The following is a 20,510-nucleotide window of genomic DNA, read 5'->3' on the forward strand; positions in this document are numbered from 1 at the left end:
CAGTTTGCTGCGGGGCAGTTGCGCGTGCTGCAGTGCCAAGTGTAGCAGACGAACGGTGGTGCTCCTTTTCTTTACAGCGCACAGCTAGCATCAGGTAGCTTGATATCCTCGTGCTAATGCTGCGGTTTAGCTGAAATTTATTGTTCATTGCCCTCCTGACAAGGTGTACTGTTACAGATTGCAACAGTCTTGGCGTCCCATTTATTCAGTAGCGACTTGTGCGTAACGCGCGACAATTAAAACCGAATCGTCAGCCGCCATTTTGAGTGTAATACATTGTTTCGGAGAACTGTGCGACAAACCCTTTGGCGAAGCCGTCGCTATTGACAAAAAGATAAGCTGCAAAAGCGGCCTCATTTCTGGTCACTCAGCAGAGCGCCAGTACCGTTTACCTGCCACTGTGCGACGCCATATATGTCCGCGTTCTGACGCACGTAACACCCGACTTAGCAGACGATGTTTTCGTATCATAAAGAAAAAAAAAGGAAAACAGTTTATTGAAATAAGCTTTCTGGAATTCAAATGTCGCTTTAATTAAACAATACTGTTTTATTCAGCTGGGCATAAATTTGAACTAATAGTAGCTAGTGAACGGCGCCGGCAACAGATGTCGCAGTAGTAGCAGAAACGGAAAGCGAACGGGGTTTTCTGCTGCAGTGCGTCTGCGGTGTCGACGGTCGAGGAGACTTGGCCTGCACTGGCTGTAAAAAAACGGTGTTTTTGAACAGCCTTATGGGGGATTATACTTTCAGTGTATCCGCCAATGTGAGGGCCTTGTCTCCGGTCGAGTTCCAGCCCAATCCAGGTAACAGCGCCCTATTTTTTAGCCCTGATCAAATTGGTCACACGATGCAAGACGACCTGCTGCTTGAGAAGAGCGCCGGCAAACAGGCCTCATCCCAGCTGTCTAGCGCAAGTGTCGAGACTACATCGAACGGCGAACAAGCCTTGGAAGATTATTCGTCACGCAAGGGCAAGGGGGAGGACCCAGCGGCGGCCAACTCGCTACCCGAGAAGACTGAGAGTCCGGACGTGGTGCCGTCTCCGCTGCAGATGGGGTTCTCTTCCGAGGTGATCGCCACCTCGGGCGCCAACTTCTGGTCGGCCGTGGCGGCCGACGAGGCTTTCATCCAAGGCATCCCCACGGTGAACGGCACGCTGGCCTTCCCTAGCTTCCCGAGCCCCATGCTGGGCGCGGGCCACCCGCAGCGGCGAGCCATCACGGGCGCGCACAACTTCGCGGCCCCGACGCGGGGCCCGCCGCCTCAGGGGCCCCCCCTGTTCAAGGCCTACTCCAGCTGGAGCAGCCCGCAGCAGCCGAGCTGGTCGAGCCCGCCCTGGAGCGGCCTCAAGCGCTCTGTGCCCAACCTGGGCCCGCTCTCACCGGCCGGCAAGGAGAGCCCCAAGTTCCGCCGCAGCAGCTCGCTGCCCAAGCCGGACGAGGACGGCTTCCAGGTGAGCGGCCCCCGAGGGATGCTACTCCTGCTCGGGGGTGCTGCCCACCTCGCAGGGCGCGCATGCGCCAACATGGCGTCGCTCCGCGGAATAAGCGCCCGATCGTTGCCTGAGCTCGGCGCCCGCGTCCCCCCTTCTCCACCCCCCCCCCCCCTCCCCAGGTCGCCCAGGGTCCGCTGGACACGCTGCGGTTCCCACTTGAGCAGCAGCTGCTCGACATGGTACGCCAGGACCCGCCCGAGGCAGCCCACTACTGCAAGCCCTGGGGCGGCCTCGGCGGCGCGGCCTCGGCGCTCGGCTCGGCAGCCGCCTACCCGGAGTTCCGGCCCGACGAGGCGCGCCTGCAGGCCCGCGGAGGTGAGCAGCCGCCGCCGGAACCTCCGTCTGTCGGCCGCTTCGGGCCCGCACACAGAGGTGCTGTGCGGCGCGCATTTTTATATGTAGCTGCAAATCGAAAGTGACGACTAAACGGCTAGTATGCCGACCATCGACTTGAGAGTAGCACCGTGTGTTTGCTACAGTCAACAGGGAAGCTGTTCGTCGCAAGGAGCTGTTAATGCTCTCTTGTATTTCCTCTGCAGAAGGTGTTTATGCTTCTGTTTTGTGTGTGTGTGTGTGTGTGTGTGTGTGTGTGTGTGTGTGTGTGTGTGTGTGTGTGTGTGTGTGTGTGTGTGTGTGTGTGTGTGTGTGTGTGTGTGTGTGTGTGTGTGTGTGTGTGTGTGTGTGTGTGTGTGTGTGTGTGTGTGTGTGTGTGTGTGTGTGTGTGTGTGTGTGTGTGTGTGTGTGTGTGTGTGTGTGTGTGTGTGTGTGTGTGTGTGTGTGTGTGTGTGTGTTGGTATTTCAGTTCTCTTGCTCGCGTTTCGTTTGTTGTTGGCAGTGTTTAAACATGGGTACTATACGAAGGTCCGATTGCTTTCCTGAACGAGTCGATCGACTTTTGAAACGCTGACTGATGCATGTTTACGCGCATCGTTGGTCGTTGGTGCGAATGAGTCAGAATGCAGCTATCTCATAAACCTATTTTACGACGATTACCGAGAAGTGATGATGAGCATCACAGCCCAGAAAGAAGTATTTCATTTTTGGCATATCGGTACATACGTGGCTATAAGTCCTGTTCAGTAGTGAATTAAGTGTAGGCCGATTTCCAGTGCGAATAAAGGTAATCTTTTAAAGACGCTATCTTACCAGTGAATTGAGGTTTTGTTTACAGAAACGACATCTCGCATGGGGCCGTAGCACCACCGTGGTCATTGTGGAGCTACAGATATATTGTTGGTTTTCGCTGCCTTCGAGGCCGTCGTAAACCAAATCCATAAGGTTCATCAACCGTTGACGAGCCCAGCTTTTTGTTAGTAAATGAGCCCGCATCAGGGAAGAAACTCTCGCGTACGATATGACGAAAAAAAAAAAAAAAAAAACTAGTAGGGTACAACAATTGCACAATTAAGGTATCACTTTTCAAACTATACCGGAACTATACTAGATAGTTGCAGACTAAACCACTATTTCTTGGATATGAAACACCGAACGCTCGAAAAAACTGCCCAGGTTCACCTTAAGTGTGTATCATCTGGTACAACCTTTCGCACGGACAGGCTTGTAGTCGTCGCGTACTTTTTTTTTTCACTAAGTCGAGCGAATCGGTGGCCTAGTGGCATCATGTCTGAGTAGCGAGCCAGAATCGGAGGTCCACCTCTTGGTCATTTTAAGCGACTCCCTAGCCACTCCGACGCCTGGTTTTCTGTAGAACAAGACCGTTTAAAAGGAATTCGCAGCCCCAAGCGTAAAACGTAGTATTAACTAAGTGTAGCCGTAGTCTAATGTAGACTTGCCTTTCTCTTTTAAGCAATAATGTCGGTCATTTTTGTTTTCCGCTTGAAAATTTGGTGTAAAACAGTACTTTCTTATTCCTCTTGGGTTTCTTGCTGCTGCCGAAAAATACGCAGTATAGGTTGTGTGAAAAACAGCAACAAACACGGGAGCTTTTGCCATCGTGTGTGGTAGTTCTAGATAATTATTTCTGCTGCTGTCTTTAGGCGTTGTATTCGTTTTGCTTATGCAGGCTATCACATATCCCAAGCTTTTTGTCCTGCAAATAAAGCGTTACCTGTGTGATATTTTGTCGTCGCGAAAGTAAGGACGCTCTCCGAGTGCAGAAGCAGGTGGGCAGCGTTCACACAGCACTTAATTCCTCCGCGGCGGCAATCAATTTCGGAGGCGAGCGCTTTCATGGGCATTATAGTTGTCTGCACTGCTGAGGCGGGGAGGTTCGTTTTGCCACTTTTCCGATCGGTGTCTGGTTTCGTTTTGCCACTTTTCCGATCGGTGTCTGGTTAAGTTGGGACTTCGGTATGCGGCAAATAACGACAGTTGATTTGACAAACGGATATCTCATAACTAGCTGATTTTAGGTTTCTTTATGTGTCGTATCCACACAATTTTTATATATGAGCACGAATTACATGTTGACAATAGACCTAATTCTGTTTTTACAATGCCTGTAACACCTATATTGTTATTCGCTATAAATATGCATGCCACTTTCTGATGGTGGTGCCTAAAATCTCCTATATTGCCTTAAGGACCTTCAATATGCAGTGTTGTTTCGCTTTCTGATTCCGTTTGCTTTCGGGTCCATTTTGGTTTTCGGTACGCGTACATGGCACGATTAGACGACCCCGTCAGTCGGCTGCGGCGAACAATGTATCGACGCCAGGTGTGTAAGCAGTGCCTACCCTGTACGACCATTTTCCTGTTTTCCTGCCATTCCATTGTAGCATTGGATGATGTAACATTTCGGAAAGTACATCAGGAGACTTAAGCTGCCCTCTATTACAACCTCCAAGGAGACGTACTTGTGTCCCAACTTCACTTTTATCGTGATCACTACAAGGATATAATGATAAGGTCGCTAAAGGTAACAAATTGTATTCCAAGGGAAGGGAAGCGTAACAGGGGGCGGTAGAAAGCTTGGTGGGCGGATGAGGTTAAGAATTTAATCGCAAGGGTCAAGTGGGTGCAGCTAGCACAGGGCCGGGTTAATTGGAGGAATATGGGAGAGGTCTTCGCCCTGTCCGGATGATGACGATTATAATGATGATGATGGTGGTGGTGGCGGCGGGTACAAGGAAACGAATGTCTCGGTGCTAATCCTGATTTTATAGCATCGAATCGCTGCTCTGACTCGTGGACAAGTTGCTGAAAAGATCTGCGTGATGTTGCCCGTCTTGGACAAAAAGCAGGATTTTCAAGCCAAAAGTAAATTTCGCGAGTATTTGCCAGCGAACATTCTAGAATACCGAAGGCCATAGAATTCTTCCAAGTACAAGCACACTCTTTTCACATCCGTTGGCGGCGAGCTTTCTTTTTCAGCTCACAAGCTTGTTCTGAGCTTCAATAACCTACTTAACGTATAAGACCACTGCTTGAATACGCTTGTGCCGTATGGGACGCTTGGCAAACAACACTGAGCAATAGAATTAAAAAACTCTAAAATAGAGCAGCAAGGTTTGTCCTGTGTCGGTGCTCGAGGACTGATAGCTTCACCGTCATGAAAAATGAATTCGGATGGGAAACCCTCTCCTCTCTAAGAAGGAAATTACGACTTAAACTCTTGTACCAAATATATCACAACAAAACAGGCGTTCGAAAGGAAATATACTTTACATAGGCCACATTATGTTCTATCCATCAGTGAAGTGTGCTCCATAAATGAAGATGTTTCCACTCTATAACCCCCCTTCTGTAGCGCCCTCGGGCTAAGCGGGGTAATCTTTGAATGAAGAAGAAGCATTAGTCTGGCGATGCTGCCTTTGTGCTATACTTTTTCACGGTGACTTCTAGATGGATTTCTATGTGCAGACCCTTCTAAAAGGCAAACACCATTAGGAGGCTGTGTGGCTTCAGAAGCCAACTGCAAAACACTGTCCACATAAGTGGCAGCGTATACAAAGTGTCGCAGCTAAGATGGGCCCTTACATGCTGCTGGCTCCGAGATAAAGGTCAGTGGCTGCAGGCGACGCTCCTGAAAAATGGCGCTTTAATCAGCCGTTGACGTCTATTTGGCCACCAGTAGCAGAGCAAAGTTTTGTCATGGGCACCACAGTAGACTCGAATCTGGAAGAGTTTCACCAGGTAGTAGATGGGAGCGCTGTAATCGGGGCGCACGGAGCGCGCTGTCGCGTGGTGTGTTTTAGCCTTCGCGGGCTTTCATTTTTGCCGAATGAAAAAGGCTACGCTAAGGCTATACCTCATAAGAAGCACCACTGCGGCACCGTTTTCATGGCTCTCAACAACTTTCGTGTTCAGACCTGATCGTTTAAGGCCATATTAGAAAATAATTAATTACCCCACATACAGACCCCGAGCACTCACGCTTATCCGTGGGTGACATTGCTGTGTCTGGGGAAAAGGGGGATCCTGGTGGTTGAGCCGACGCCGAGTGTTTGGACCTTTAAGGCCCCTTGGCGAAATTAACACACCAGTTTGGACCCCGCTTCCTGTAGACGGTGCCTCCGGCCTGGCTGATCTAACCGGGGCGCGTATTGCCAAATCATATCCCGTAGGCGCACTTGAGCAGACGACGCTCTCAGCGAGCTAAACGGCGATTGTTGCTGTAAGGTCTCTCTGAACGCAACCTAAAGGTAACATACACTCACTGCAAACGGCGATTGTTGCTGAAATATGTCTCTGAACACAACCTAAAGGTAACAGGCACTCACTGAAGGCAGGAAATAATTACGGTGAATTAAACTGAAAAAAAATTCATAAAAAAAATTACAATTCAGAAGTCGAACAGGAATTCAGTGGCATCGTTACACAGGTGGGTGGTGTCAGTCCATTGCGCCACAAAACCGACATGAACAGTGCCCTTTAATTGCGTTATTATTCGTTCAGACAATATATCCACAATTTGTCTCCAGGTGTCGTTGCTCAGAGGAATCAGCTCTGGGGTTTAGAGATACCAGTGGCCGGGTGAATAAGCCGGCGGTGGAAGCTAGCAAAACACGACTGGAAGATTGGTGGCTTAAAAGCAGAAAAGTGACATAATGTTAGTAATGTAGAAACAAATTTAATAAATGGAATGATGGTTTAGTTAACCAATCTAAATCAATAATTAAGATATAGGGAAAAAAATGAGCATGACAATAACTGCTACCACCCCGTTTCAAAGGGGACGCTCCTATATTCCATCCATCCATCCACGCGCCAGAGCGTCGTCTGCTAGGTGCTCCTACGGGATATGGTTTGGTAATAAGCAACCGAGGCTGACCTAACCTAACTCAAAGTAAGGAAATTCATTCTGAACCTACGTCGCTACTACAAATGTCAGAAAATGGGCACAGCTCTCAATCTATCAAGGCCAACTCAGGATTTGTGTCTCTGGAAACATTGTTGCCAATTCCGGTGGCCGTGTGTGGGTCATTCCACAGAATTAGTTGGTGATGATTCATAGTATCCTGCACGCGGACACACTTTTCGTTGTTTGTGATGTATCCCAGGCAGTGTGGTGGGCGTTAGTCCCCAACCACAATAAACTTGTTACTTGTGTGTATCGGTCCCGCTTGTGGGCATAGAAGCCTGCAAAGGGATCTTTGGGGGTGCTGTACACATTAAGGACGAACAGGCATCTCGATGAGGCTGCTCACGTGGTGGTGCTATGCACTGAGAGTCTTCGGTACCAGAATTGTTGTACAATTTGCGCTATCCCGAGTGTATGTTTCATATCCCAGGATACCGAATGACTTGGTGTGGGTTTTCTGTAGGGGTACTATGTGCGGATTGTCTTGCGGAGCATGTTAGAGAAGATTTTGTTGTTTCGGCCGGAAATATATTCAGTTCCACTGCCATATGTGTTGGTGGTGTTCTTCCTTTACACTTGTTTGGAGCCATCTTGTTTAAATTCGGAGGTACATCTGCCGATTTTGCCGCTTCTTTAGATTTCTTGCGGGCAATCACATGTATACCGAGAAGCTGTTCGAGATGCAGCTGTGCAATGTAGTTTTTGTTAAACATGCATGCGGAAGTCTTGGAGCGTACGTGAATTTCTGCATTCCCAATTAGGTCCGCAGTGCAATTCGTTGTGCTAGACGTATCAGGGATTTCTGAATCCCTTCGTTAATACGTTCTATGACGCTTTGTTCTGTCAGCTGTGCTGGGTTTGCCACATGGGCCCTTGCTCTGGAGCCGTTCATAATGGCATTTTGCTCCTCGCATTTGTTGAGTAGTTAATACTTGCTGTTGTATCTTGTATCTCGTTGGAGATCGTGTTCCCTTCAAGATCGGACTGCTCGTCAATTGCAACGTCTACGTAACTGTCACTTTCCTGGCCTAGGGAGCGTGAGCGGCAGCCAGACCGCGAGCGCGGTCTTGAGCTATCTGTACGGGATCTGGAGGAGATTCTTGGTCCTGCGGTGGAACGGTCGTTTGTCGTCGGAGGGTCTGCGATGCCAGCTGTTGTATAGTTTCCAATTTGGGAAAATCACTGTCGTAGTCCGAATTTCAGCGGCGTTCTTGTTAATATTTTTTGTCCTCTCATGGCTGTCTAATATACGTGGAGAGGGGAGCGGATTGAGCTCGAGCTTGTTTCTAGTAGTCTCGGCCGACGGTTTCATGCTGCAGTTGGCAAAGCTGGCATTTCGGTTGGCAGGTAGGATCTAGTGGTTGGTTGGCTTCGCCACAGCGAGGACAAAAGTTTAGCTGCGGGTCGGGCAGACATGTTGCCGGTGCCTCAGGTTGCCGCACGACCTACAGTATTGCCTTTCTGTGGGGGTGGCACGTGAAGTCGTAAGATATTAAACGGCACATGGGGTCCTTCAATATAGATGAGGGCAGTACTGTCCGAGCATGTGCGCTGCGAGGACGGTGTATCTTGCTGGTACCGGGGGTCCTGCCAGAAAATCAGCGCTGATAAGGGATATTGTGTAAAAAAAAAAAAAAAAAATTTTTACTCTGTTTTGCGATGAACACATTTCTGTTATTTCTCTTCATCTGGCATTGATCTTTAGGGAAAATGGACTTGTTGATTGGTCGTGTTTTTATATTCCTGAAGGATGGGAAATGCCTTAAACAAAAGTACAGAATGAACAAAGTAGACGCCACGAAACAAGGTATTCCCCTAAACTTTGGACTGAGACTTGGCGCACGACAGCACAACGCAACATAAAAGCTAGAGGGGCTCAACGCTTCTGAATCGAATGTCGAGCGATATAAGACGCAGGGCTGATTTCATTGTTTATTTTATTGATTTCTTTCACGCTGCAACGATTGATTACGAACAGAGCCTTATGATCACAATGTAGTAAGCTGCCGCAGTTTCCGTCTGTTATTAAATTGCACATCGGTATAGAATAAAGGGGAGGCGCAGTATCTGTCTCACCTCTGGGTAGACACCTTAACCGCCCCGTGAAGGGAGGTAAAAAGGGAATTAAAGAAGAGAGAAAGAGTTGCCATAGTGAAACGCTCCGGAAAATGGCAGTGGCTCGCTAAATTGAACGACAGCTGTCCGCAAAGCGTGTCTGGCCCACCAGATAGAGTAGAACTTTTTATTTACATCAGCGAATGAACGAGCTTCGACCCTCCGTCGTATGGGACGGATGGCGGGGGGCCTCGCCTCAGACGCAGGTTGGCAGACATTGTTGGCCGGCGGCGTCCCAGGCCAGCTGGACGGCGGCTAGGTGGAGCCCAGGGTCCGAGCAGCGCAGCACGATCTCCCAAAGTTGCGGTATCAGATTTAGGCCCCTCCCGGGAGAAGAGGGGCAGTCCCAGATAATGTGTTCGAGGGTTCCTCTAGAGTCGCAGTTTATACAGAATTCTGATCTTTCTCCTGAGAGCATATGGCTCAACAGGAGCGGCTGTGGGAATGTCCCAGTCGGAAGGCGGCGCCAGGCGACGGCCTGCCTGCAGTTTAAGGCAGGGGCTGGCACAGCAGCCACCTGCCTGCACAGTCGATAGTGCTGTATAATTTCGCTCTAAGATTTGGCGCACTCTACGCCCCCCTCTCCTCTCTCTCTCTGCTGCCGGCTAGGTGGTAGAGCACTCGAGCCAGGGCGTGGGCGGATTCGTTGCTGGAACGCCAGTATGCACCGGAGTCTGGCCCATCAAATCTGGCGCTCGCTCACGCCACTCCTATGAGTTGGCTCCGCCGTAAGAACGACATCCATATGTGAAGGTTCCCTAGTTCGAACGCGGATGCTGATGATATGTGATGTGAGTGAAGGTTAAAGACCCCATGTGGTGGAGATTATTCTAGAGTCCTCCACTATTGCAGCTCTTTCTCTCTTCCCTTATGGTGCGGTTCAGCTGTCCACCAGGAAGTGAACGGCGAACGTATCGAGGCTCCCTAGACTACCCTCTCCATTCCTCTCCACGGCAGCTGGCCTCACATGTAGTTCAAGGTCAAATTGCGGCGTAAAATGACCGTGACGAACGTGAGAAGTAGAGCGAACGCTCTAAAAGTTTATTAATTGTGCCATCGGGAGACATACGTATATTGCAGAAGGAAGAGGCGGATACAAGATATTGTAACGTGGTAGTGACAATGCCGTGGGGCACAAAAGAACAGACAGGCATAGTCAACTGAAATCTGCTCTTTATTGGGCTAGCTTGCGGCTGCAAAAAATTCAGCAACTGGACGGCGGCGATAGCAGCAAACGTGCTCGCTGGTCGTCAAAATACGAATGCTGCTTGCACTAGCCATCGCTCAAACGCCGCAAAAGGTGGCTGGAACATTGGGGAAACCGAGGCGAGTGGTTTGAACCATTCGGGGTACATCTCTGCGCATCCTGCGCGAGATAAAACCGCGCCTCGGCGACACTGAGCGTAAACAAACAAATAACACAAGATATCTCTGTGTAGTACATGCAAAGTGATAAGGCAGCACGCAGGCGGCTGCCAGCAGCAACAAATAAGGATTGGTTTGGGTTGTTTGATTTAACGTCTCAAAGCGGCTCAGGCTATGAGAGACGCCGTAGTGGAGAACTCCGCGGAGATTTCGACCACCTGGGGTTGCACTGACAGCGCACAGCACACGGAAGCCACTCCGTTTCGCCTCCATCGAAACGCAGCCGCCGGCGATCGGGATCGAATACGGGTACTCCGGCACACTAGTCGGGCATCTTAACCACTGCATCACCGCGGCGGGGAAAATTAAGTTAGGTGTAATAAAGATTAGAAGGGGTGGCGGCAATATACGGAATATAAAGAGAGAAGGTTCGGAGTGTAGGTGTAAACAAAGCTCTAAAAAGCAAGTTCACTGCTGAAGTTAGCATAAGAAAAAAAAAGCTAACAACTAATAAAAAAATCTAATTTCTTACGACGGCACTGGTATCAGAAAGCTAGCATTAAATATAAAATGTAGTCAAGGGCACAGTTCACAATTAAGATATTATACAAGAAGTTTGAACACTAGGTAAAAAAGAAGCTTTATAACTGATTCAAAGTTATCTCCTCCAGTTATCCTTGTTAGTGATGCAGATAGGTAATTTCGACTTATTCCGGTAGGCGAAACGAAGAGAGAAGACGCTTGCCGATACTTTAGATAAATCCAAACAATATTAACTTGATCTTAATTCAGAAGAATGCATATGTTGTTAACTCTTCGCGCATCTTAGCTGGGGCCCCTGTATATGAAGATTAAAACATTGTGTATGTACAGAATAGATGTTTAATTCCTGTGTCAATAACACTTTAACCTCATGTACCTGGTAGTTCGAAAATAATGGCAGTTGTATAAAATTTTAAATAGGTGACCTCGCGTCAGCGGGTTCATTGTTCCCGTGCATGACAGGCCTTTTTTCTGGGGCTCAACGTACAAGAGCTCGAATATTCAAGTACCTCAGAGTTTCCGCAGTTGTATTTATTCTTTTTTTTTTTAATTTTTAATGCTCATTGCCAAGCGGTTTAAAAGAGTTGATGATGCCTGGTAATGCAATTTTGCTCCAAAGAGTTGTCGCAGTAGAAAACTTCCCCTTTGCCTGGTTAAGAATATATATATATATATATATATATATATATATATATATATATATATATATATATATATATATATATATATATATATATATATATATATATATATATATATATATATATATATATATATATATATATATACTTTCGCCGACTCTTGGCTTCTTTCATACTCGTATATATATATATATATATATATATATATATATATATATATACGAGTATGAAAGAAGCCAAGAGTCGGCGAGAGAGCAAAGGGAATATTTTTCTTTAATTTTGGTTTTTGCTATAGACCAGAATTAGTGCTGTAATCATTTTGGAAAGAAAGACAATTAACTACAAAGTAGAAAAATAAAACAACCCATTGATGGTGGGAATTCCGAACTCACGACCTCCGAATATCGTATTCTTCTATTCTATTCTATTCTATTCTATTCTATTCTATTCTATTCTATTCTATTCTATTCATATTCTATTCAGGCAACAAACGCTAGTTAATGATATTCTATTAGAAATCAAGAAGAAATGGGCATGTACAAGTCATGTATTGCGAAGCCAAGGTAACCGATGGTCTCCAAAGGCGACAGAGTGACTTCCGTGGGAAGGCAGGCGTAGTAGGGGGCGGCAGAAAGTTAAGTGAGCTTATGCGATTATACAGTTTGCAGAGACCAAATATGTGCAGCTGGCACACGACCGGTTTAATTGGAGGAATGTGAGAGAGGCTTTCGCTCTGCAGTTGGTATGATCAGACCAGTTATGATGATGAAACATGAGAAGGGGAACAAACGGCAAGAGAGGAACGCGATGAAACCAATTTTTCACGTGAACTTCACCGTTATGGTTTTTAAAGGAGTTTTGTTCAAAGCTGTGTACTCTAAGAATAAGGGCCTACGGACTTGCAGCAACTACTACAGAAGCCCAACTACTACAGAAGCCTTGCAGGTGTTCTGTGGTAGTTGGGAGATGCACTGGTCGCGTGACATGACCGGAAGCATTGCCGGTAGGTTGAATTTTCTTATAAATGTCAAAAAACAAATAATGACAGGTTTGTCGGGCTGCAGTAAAACAACACTTTTAGAGCCTAACTTATTCAAATTCTATCGCATTCCATTCTGAAGTGAATGAAGCGTCCTTATAATTTGATGATTTTAATATATGACACAGATTTCTTTGAATTAAGCCTGCAGTTTTATGTAATGCGAGTAGCGTGTATGCGGTCATGCTCGCGCCATCCAGCAGCAAACTGAGCACGTGAGGTGCACTCAAAAAGTCCCGAGGTCGTCCTGTCTGGAATGAGGGCGGTCGTACTTTTTGAGGGCGTCATCGGAATGTGCGCTGATGAAGTAAATATGACCCGATGTATCGATGCTTTTGCATTGCGAAAAGCGCGCCCACCGCCACCTGTTGTTGCTAAGCCCGCTTATGGGGCAAATAGCAACGGCGTCATTGTTGCTAGGGGCCGTGTGCAAATCAACCTAGACTACTAATCTAGGTGGCTTTGCCGTGTGGGGGCCGGCGCCAGGCGGTGACGTCACGGAGATGCCGCGGCGCTGGTGACCAAAGTGACTTTCATTGTGTAGACAAAAAGCATAAGCCCTAGTTACATTGGCCCGACTGCGGGGGTCGAGCTGAGGAGTCGAGTTGTGTGGACTCGACCATACAAGGTTTACATGAACCAGACCCGGCGAGCGGCGATTACTTCGGCGCCTCGCGTCGAGACTCTTGCAGATAGCATCAGAATCCGGTTTTTCTCCTCAGCGCCTCCCTGCCGTCTTCCATACTGTTCTCCTGTCCCACTATTCTCCGACACGCCTCGACAGCGTTTACATGCTTCCTAATGCGGGGTCGAGTCGAGTCAACCCACCCCCTGCTCCGGAGTTGACTCGACTCGACGACTTCTCGACCCAACCCGACAGTGTTTAGATGAACTCTGTAACCGGTTTTCTACCCGATAACTCAACCATATAAGCCCTATTTACATGGACCTGACAGCAGAGGGTCGAATTGGGGAGTTATAACAGTGGAGTTCAGTGGACTCGACCCTACCGGGTTTACATCAACCCAACCCGACGAGCGCAGAACCGGCTCTGGACGAGCGGCGATTACGGCGGCACCTCGCATCGAGGCGAAGAACTAGCAGACCCGATTCCAGTTTTTTCACCCGCGCATCTCTAGCATTTTCCGTACTGTTCCCCTCTCCCACTGTGCCCCGACTCAACCCGACAGCGTTTACATGCTTCCTGCAGCGGGATCGAGTCCATGTCAACCCACCCCCTGCACCGGAGTTAACTGGACTCGATTCCTCGACTTCTCGACCCAACCCGACAGTTTATACATTAACCCTATAACCGGTTTGCGACCCGATAACTCAACTGAAGCCGCTCCTGTTGGGTCCATGTAAAGGCCGCTATTACCTTCTGCGTTAGGTGTGGTGTTTTCATTTCATTTCATTTTATTACCCTCAAGCGCATACGCATTACAGAGGGGAGTGGTACATCATATATGATAGAAAGCATAGAACACTAAATGAACAAAACATAACAAAGGCTAAACGAACAAGGGAATACAGAACAACGAAAGCAATCTTGCAATAAAAAAGTTATACAAGTGGAATAAATTGAAAACAATCATAAGCGGTGAGAAAACAGCATTATACAGCGAAAAGAACAACAGCACTGGGAGCAAACAAGCATGAAAAACCAAAAACTGAAATAAGATAATAGTCAGGAAAAAAAAAAGTGTCGCGGATCAACTTCAAGATATTGCATCAGTGATGAGCGTAATGAATCGTGATCTTGGATTAATGCGATATCGGGCGGAAGGCGATTCCACTCTACTGACGTACGGGGTAGAAAGGAATGAAAAAGGGCATTAGTATTGCAAGTTATGACATTTACTTTGTAAGCTTTACTTGTTTGCTTGTTTTCGAGCATATTTTGCGATATTCCGACAAGTTGTGCGGTAGGCTGCACCACGAGACATAAAAAAAGGGGTGACGTCAGTGTACACAAGCATCCTGCGGTCAGATCGAGGTGAAAGCGGTGAGCATCGCCGTGGAGCGCGACAAATGGACCCCTACGACGAAGGATCGCCTTCGCTGCACTACCCTAATGAATCTTGGATCAGTTCGTTTGCGGCTTTTGATCGCCATTGTTTCTCTTCTGTCGCGCGACGGCTAGAGAAAGAAGAAACGCTTGCAGCTCACATACGTTTTGTCGAGTTCTCAACACGAGAAATTTATACGCTATATTCCACATGTGTGTAATCTTGAGCCGAAAGGAGGAGCCGCGTTAGATTCCCTGGCACCACAGTGCGACCATCTGTTCATGCAGAAAATGAAGATACGGAAGTTGTCAGTCTCAAAAGCAGCACGTACCGCACTTGTGAAGTAGCACGACGCATATTTTTCCCTCTATTTTCTTCTTCGCGAGCTGCATCTAGTGACTCTTAATATTGGTCTTGGGAAGCGATCAAACGTCGATAATATCTTGGCGAAGTCACGTAAAGTTATTTCTCTGATTACCTGAATTTTCTAACTGACGGTCGCTCAGAACATAACGAACATGCAATATGTCCTAATAACAACCACTCCGACCTAAGCAGAATAATCTATGACTGAGCCCAACATCCTAAAGTGACATATGCGGTTACGAGGGAGGCAAGATAGGTTGATAATATCAATAGTAGTACGACGCGCACTTGTATAAAAATTTTGCAAGTATGCCTTCAAATATGGATCAGTATAGTGAGCGTAATTTCTGGCTAGAAGCTCGATGAAAACATTTTATATGAGCATCTCTCCCAGAGCCAAGAACACAAAATTAGAGAATCCTTGCGGACTTCCATACATGCATCACCTGTGGAGCGCGACCTAAATTGACTAATGCCACAAACGTCTATTTCATCAGGCAGAATGAAGCGAATCAAGTTGGCACCGCACTCGACGAAGTTGCAAAGAACAGAGAGATCGCATGTTTCTTATTCAAAATAACTGCATGACTTGCATTTCTAGCAATTTTTAACGTTCTCTAGAAGAAGATGCTCGGAAAAGCACATTCGTGGAATGAAAAAGCTGCTGCGCGTCGTCCATGGCATCGTCCACCTCCTTTGATGCTCTAGCGATTGGCCCGGATTAGAGACAATTAGTGTTCTTCTATACCTCGCGCTTTCTCGGTTTCATTTATTCAGCCAGTGTAGCTCTCCACCGCAGCCAAGGCGATACAGCTCTCGACCTGGTTATTCCGTATGGAGAATAAGTTGACAAAGAGTAGAACTCTCGGCATTCGCATAAGTGCCTCAAGCGACGCGCACTCTTGGAAATATTCGCGCGCACAAGTTGGTTTCAAAGGCAGCGGTCGCTTGGCGCAGTGTAAGCAGGCTGCATGCGTTTTTGCTTACAGCCCCGCGTCGCCGCCGATTGACTTTTGTCTAACAAACCTTTTTACGACCCTCGGAAAAATCAGATTTACGGGGTTGTGGGGAGGGCATAGGGAAGATGATCATTATTTCTTCCCTGTACTACGCGCACAGCCCAGTCTCCAATATGGCAGCGCCCATCGACCACTTTCTGAAAAGGGCGCTGTGGCATGGGTTGAAAACTCGCTAATGGCGAGTTTTTTTTTTTTTTTGTCTTTTTTTCGCGAGGCTACTCGACGGAGGTTTCACACCCACTTAGGCGAAATGCAAGAATGCGGGAACAGTAATGCATCTGCATTAAAAAGCGTGTTAGCATGCGCCGCCAACCACATTATCCGATCAATATCGCACCGCTGTCTACCACTGCACATGCCTTTCCTTGGTGATGTTCACACTTGCTGCAAGGTCGCGTGGCAGCCGACGACTGGACAAATCTAAAACACTGCGCTGTGATACGATGACATCTTCCTTCTCTGTGGGGCGGGGACAAACCTGCACATCACAATCCGCGTTTTCCTCTCCGCGAATCCGGCACAGCGCAGCTTGCTCTTTGGGAGAGGTATCCTGCACGTCATGTTGCGTAGAGCTCTTTCGCCACTTTAAAAAAAGAAAAAAAAATCACCTGCGTACTTTCGACGCGCGAACTTCTGGATGCGGTCGCAACAGTGTATTCTAATGCGGTTGATGGAGAGGATCGATACGGGCGACGCGACCACTGCTCATCGTTTGTGAGGCGCAGTCGCTCCTATATGCCAGTCTCTCGCCTTTCATGGGACAAACCAATGTCGCCTACTTCTGGATGGCGGGAGCACGACCATGGCAGCCAGCGCCACTTGGAAAACGTCTCGTTATGCCAGACATATGCCCCGGTACTCGCTGAAATACTAACCACGGCGCTTGCGAAAGTCGGTGCTGGCAAATGCACCACCGTCAGATGGTGCATATGTGTCCCAAATATCGGTACTGAGTAGCTCAGGGTGCCGGTTCCTCGTTAGCAAGGGTAGCTGCTGCATCAAGCAAATCTCAGCAAACGTCGTAGATTTGCCACACCCTCAGCAAGTAAAACAATGTTAGCAAAGATGAATCCTGGTAGTGTCCACATATATAGTGAAGGCCTAACTTTAGCAAGGTCCATGCACCCAACCACTCTGTACAAAAAAAAAAAAAAAAAAAAGCCATGAAGACTACTAAAACTTCGTGTCAGTGCCACCTAGCCGAGCCATGTGCACACCCTCATTGCAGTGCTTGGGATACCGCTCTTTTTTTTTTAGAAGGTCCAATGATTACAAGACAAAGATAATTGGATTTAGATATGTTTTATCCCTGGTGCTATACCGGACGCTATACCAGCTATACGGCGGACACCGGGTAAGAGGCAGACTGCTTCAATTAGTTCGTTAATTAACTAAGTACGTTAATCATCTTCTTAAATTTTCATTTTAGGGAATATGTGGTATTTGCAGAACTGGACCTCGTCCTCCAAATTACATAACCGCGATTTTTTTTTTAATTATAACGCGCGCTTTACAAGGTCCACCAATGTCACCCTGATAGGCGGCCGGCTTCACGCAGTAACACAGAGATTTCGTCACTCTGTTGACATCACCTGCGGCGGTTCGGTTGGCACGCAATGCGCGCTGCACTAGCAGTCCGGCCTCAAAACACGCATTGGCCGAGCGATCTAGCCGCGCGCTCGCTGGCGCTATGTTACTGTCAGAAGCCGCCTATCAGGGAGACATTTGTAGGCCTTGGAGCACGCACTGCAAATTTTTAAGGAAAATTTTTTTTCGCGGCTATGCTATATTGGAGGACGAGCTCCAACAGCTGATAATGATAAAGTTAACGTATGTAGTTAATTAGCGAACTAATTGAAGCCTTCTGCCTCTTACCTGGTGTCCGCCGTTGCATCCTATCCCCAGAGCTAAAATTGATCAAAAGTCAATTATCTTTATTTCTACATTTTGGACGTTCTAAAGAGCGCATCCGGTATACCAGCTAGTGTTTCGAGAGAAGCGCTCTTCCAGCTATCCTTCTAACGTTGCAACGTTACTGGTAAGAGGCGCCGCTTGCTTTGGGAAACCCATCAAGATGCCCACTCTTTACAAAGTGATGGCCACTACATCAACATAATCACCACCACCGTCATCGAAGTACACCAAATCAGGGGGCACAAGGTGACCATGGGATGGTTTCTATTCGAGGGCAGGGAAGCTAGGAGCAAAGTATAGAAGTTGAACAGCGATTGAGAAAAATGAGAGAAAACCGCTGGGCTAGGTAGAATGTTATGACACGGCCGCTCAATGGAGGCGCACTTGGGTGCGGCCCGTCGCGTCGCCCACAAGAGCCGTATTGCGCCTAGTTCTCATCGCCACCGCTCCGGGACAAGTCCGAGCGGAGAGCTGCGCGCAGCGGCCGTGGCTGTGCTTTCGTTTCGGCGTCCGCGTGGTCGGCGCTTGCTCAATTTAGGATTATGAGCGGCGTTTCACACAGTATGTGATGTATGTGCATGTTTGCTATTGATAAGGTGATAGCGGCAAATCATCATCACTAGGCTTTTCCAAGTCATTCGTGGTCTTCCGTTTACAACGAGAACGAGGCAGTCGTGTGCTTCGCTGAGCGCGCCCAATTAGTTGCGTTTTAACCACTGTAATAACGTATTAGATATTGCAATCTTGAAATCGAGACATGGTTTGGGGCCATTTATTCAGCGTGCACTTTTCTGGAAACTTACAATTCAGGACGTAGCGTTCAACATTATTGTTCAGCCTATTCCTCCGTTTTCACTGGAAATAATATTCAAGTGGGTACCACCACCAAAACATACTAGCTAACACAAACTGTTGCAAAAGAAACAATTAACACCAGGCAGCCAATTCAACGACACGCCCGCAGGCTCAGGCAATTTTTTTCTCGTTTGATTATGAAGCCGCGTGATGCACAGAAGACACGCAAGCTTGTTTTACAAGCGAACTTTTCTCGAAAAAGGTTTATGTGCAAGCGTGATTTTTTCCACTGTCTGATTGATGTTGCCTGTCCAGTTGGTCAGCAGTGGTCGCATTAGTTTGGTTAGGTCCTTAGTCTGACTGCAGTCTTCTCTCTCGCAAATCAACTCCGGAAATTGCACAAAATAGGGAAGAAGGGATGAAATTAACAAGTTGCATAGCTTGCTGCTTCTTATGACCTGCGGGCACTTCATCACCTTGCTAATAAAGGTGCATGCATGTGATTTTCAGATACCTTAGGCGCCCATCATCAAGAATTTTGATAAGTCCAGGGTTTTGCAGGAATCACAAGGCACAAAGTTAATAAATGGATGGGGACTAATAAAATAAAATTATTGACGCTCTAAAGTAAGCACTAGAAGTTATTTAAACTTTGGTAATATATAAATAATTAAAACACGGGCAGGCACTGAAAACAGAATAAATAAAAATGTGTCATGAGATTCTGTAAAACTATTCATACTTTCTCTTCAAATGGACGTGCAAGGTAACCAGCCAAGAATGCAATCGGTGCTAACTATCTCAGCTGCTGGTTCACACCACACATGAATGAATCCAAGCTGACTCGAAAACTCTTCCGCAGCAGACGTGATATGGCAGTTGGCAAGGTACGACTTTCATAATCACGAATTCCAAGTTTTATAGCTGCCTATTGTTGATAGGTGCATTTGCAGACCGATGCTTGCAAGATGCCAACCTGCACAAGGCATGGCAAAATGTGTATAACATCAATCGATATACTTTTTTTTCCCTAGTGGTACTTTCAGTATTTTCTCCGAGGTGAAAACTGCAGCCCTTGCGTCGACTTTGTCGTTCCCGCCTTTGAACTGCCTTAGGCTGCTAAAAAGCGATACTATAGACCCGCTTTCAGAGCCTGCTTAAGGGCGTATCGGAAGCTGAAAATAAGATTCGGTTAAATGTAATCCACTATAGTAAGGCACACAGAATACATTGTTGTAAGATACTTGATGTGATCAAGAAGGTACTTAATTTGCGCTACTGTGGATCTGATTGTCATGATTATTGCTTCGTACGTTTGCTTGGTTAGCTTTTGCTTCAACGTGCCTCCTTGGACCTGAATGTCTTCGATATGGCAAAGTCCAACTCTAACCAAGAGAGTCGCTCGTCATCTGACAAATAGAGCGGCTCCTCTTGGTGTGTCCATGGCTTCACTTATGCGATGTTGGGCAAGGCATACCATTTTGATATCATCGTCATAAAAGTGATCGTGGCGCAGCTATCTTGAAACACACATGCTTCAGGGTGACGCGGCGGGTTGTCCAGGAGGAAATGAAGTGTAACTATAACAAGTGGGGAAAATAAAGCTATTGACCTGCGCACATTATTTTTTCAAGGTTGTTTGGCTCAACATGAGCCCGCGTGAGCTACTTAACTTGTAAGGTGGGTAGTTCGGGAACACGGAGGGGACGGTTTGAGGAAGCAGGACCTTCAGTTTTATGTTCTTCCTGTAATCTTCAGCTATGAAGTACAGTGAACATACCAGTGACTTGTCACTCGGCTCCCACCGGTTTTCTTTTCCGTCCTAGCCCTCCCGAGATGTGTTTTTCAGCCATGCTGCTCGACGTTGTGAATCGCACGGGAACTCATGGTAACCGACCTTTTCTTGTTTTCATGGTGCCCAGCGGCACACAGCAGTTGCCTGGC

The 20,510-nt window shown here is 47.3% G+C and overlaps 1 protein-coding gene across 2 annotated transcripts in view; it reads left to right on the top strand.

Annotated features, from left to right (window-relative positions):
- Positions 1-61: 61 nt before the first annotated feature.
- The window catches only part of LOC146206325 (cytoplasmic polyadenylation element-binding protein 2-like), a 61,332-nt gene continuing 40,883 nt past the window's right edge, over positions 62-20,510 (top strand). Inside the window, exons 1-3 of one of the 2 annotated variants that reach the window (XM_084590982.1) lie at positions 62-94; positions 753-1,455; positions 1,617-1,812. In XM_084590982.1, the coding sequence (XP_084447108.1) occupies positions 850-1,455; positions 1,617-1,812 (802 nt within the window). In that variant the 5' untranslated portion in view covers positions 62-94; positions 753-849. Of the gene's footprint in view, positions 95-650; positions 1,456-1,616; positions 1,813-20,510 lie in introns of those variants that run through there. The other variant, XM_084590983.1, reaches the window with a different exon arrangement.

This window comes from Amblyomma maculatum, chromosome 1, assembly GCF_055883805.1.
Source record: "Amblyomma maculatum isolate TAMU_Amacu chromosome 1, ASM5588380v1, whole genome shotgun sequence".
NCBI lineage: Eukaryota > Metazoa > Arthropoda > Arachnida > Ixodida > Ixodidae > Amblyomma > Amblyomma maculatum.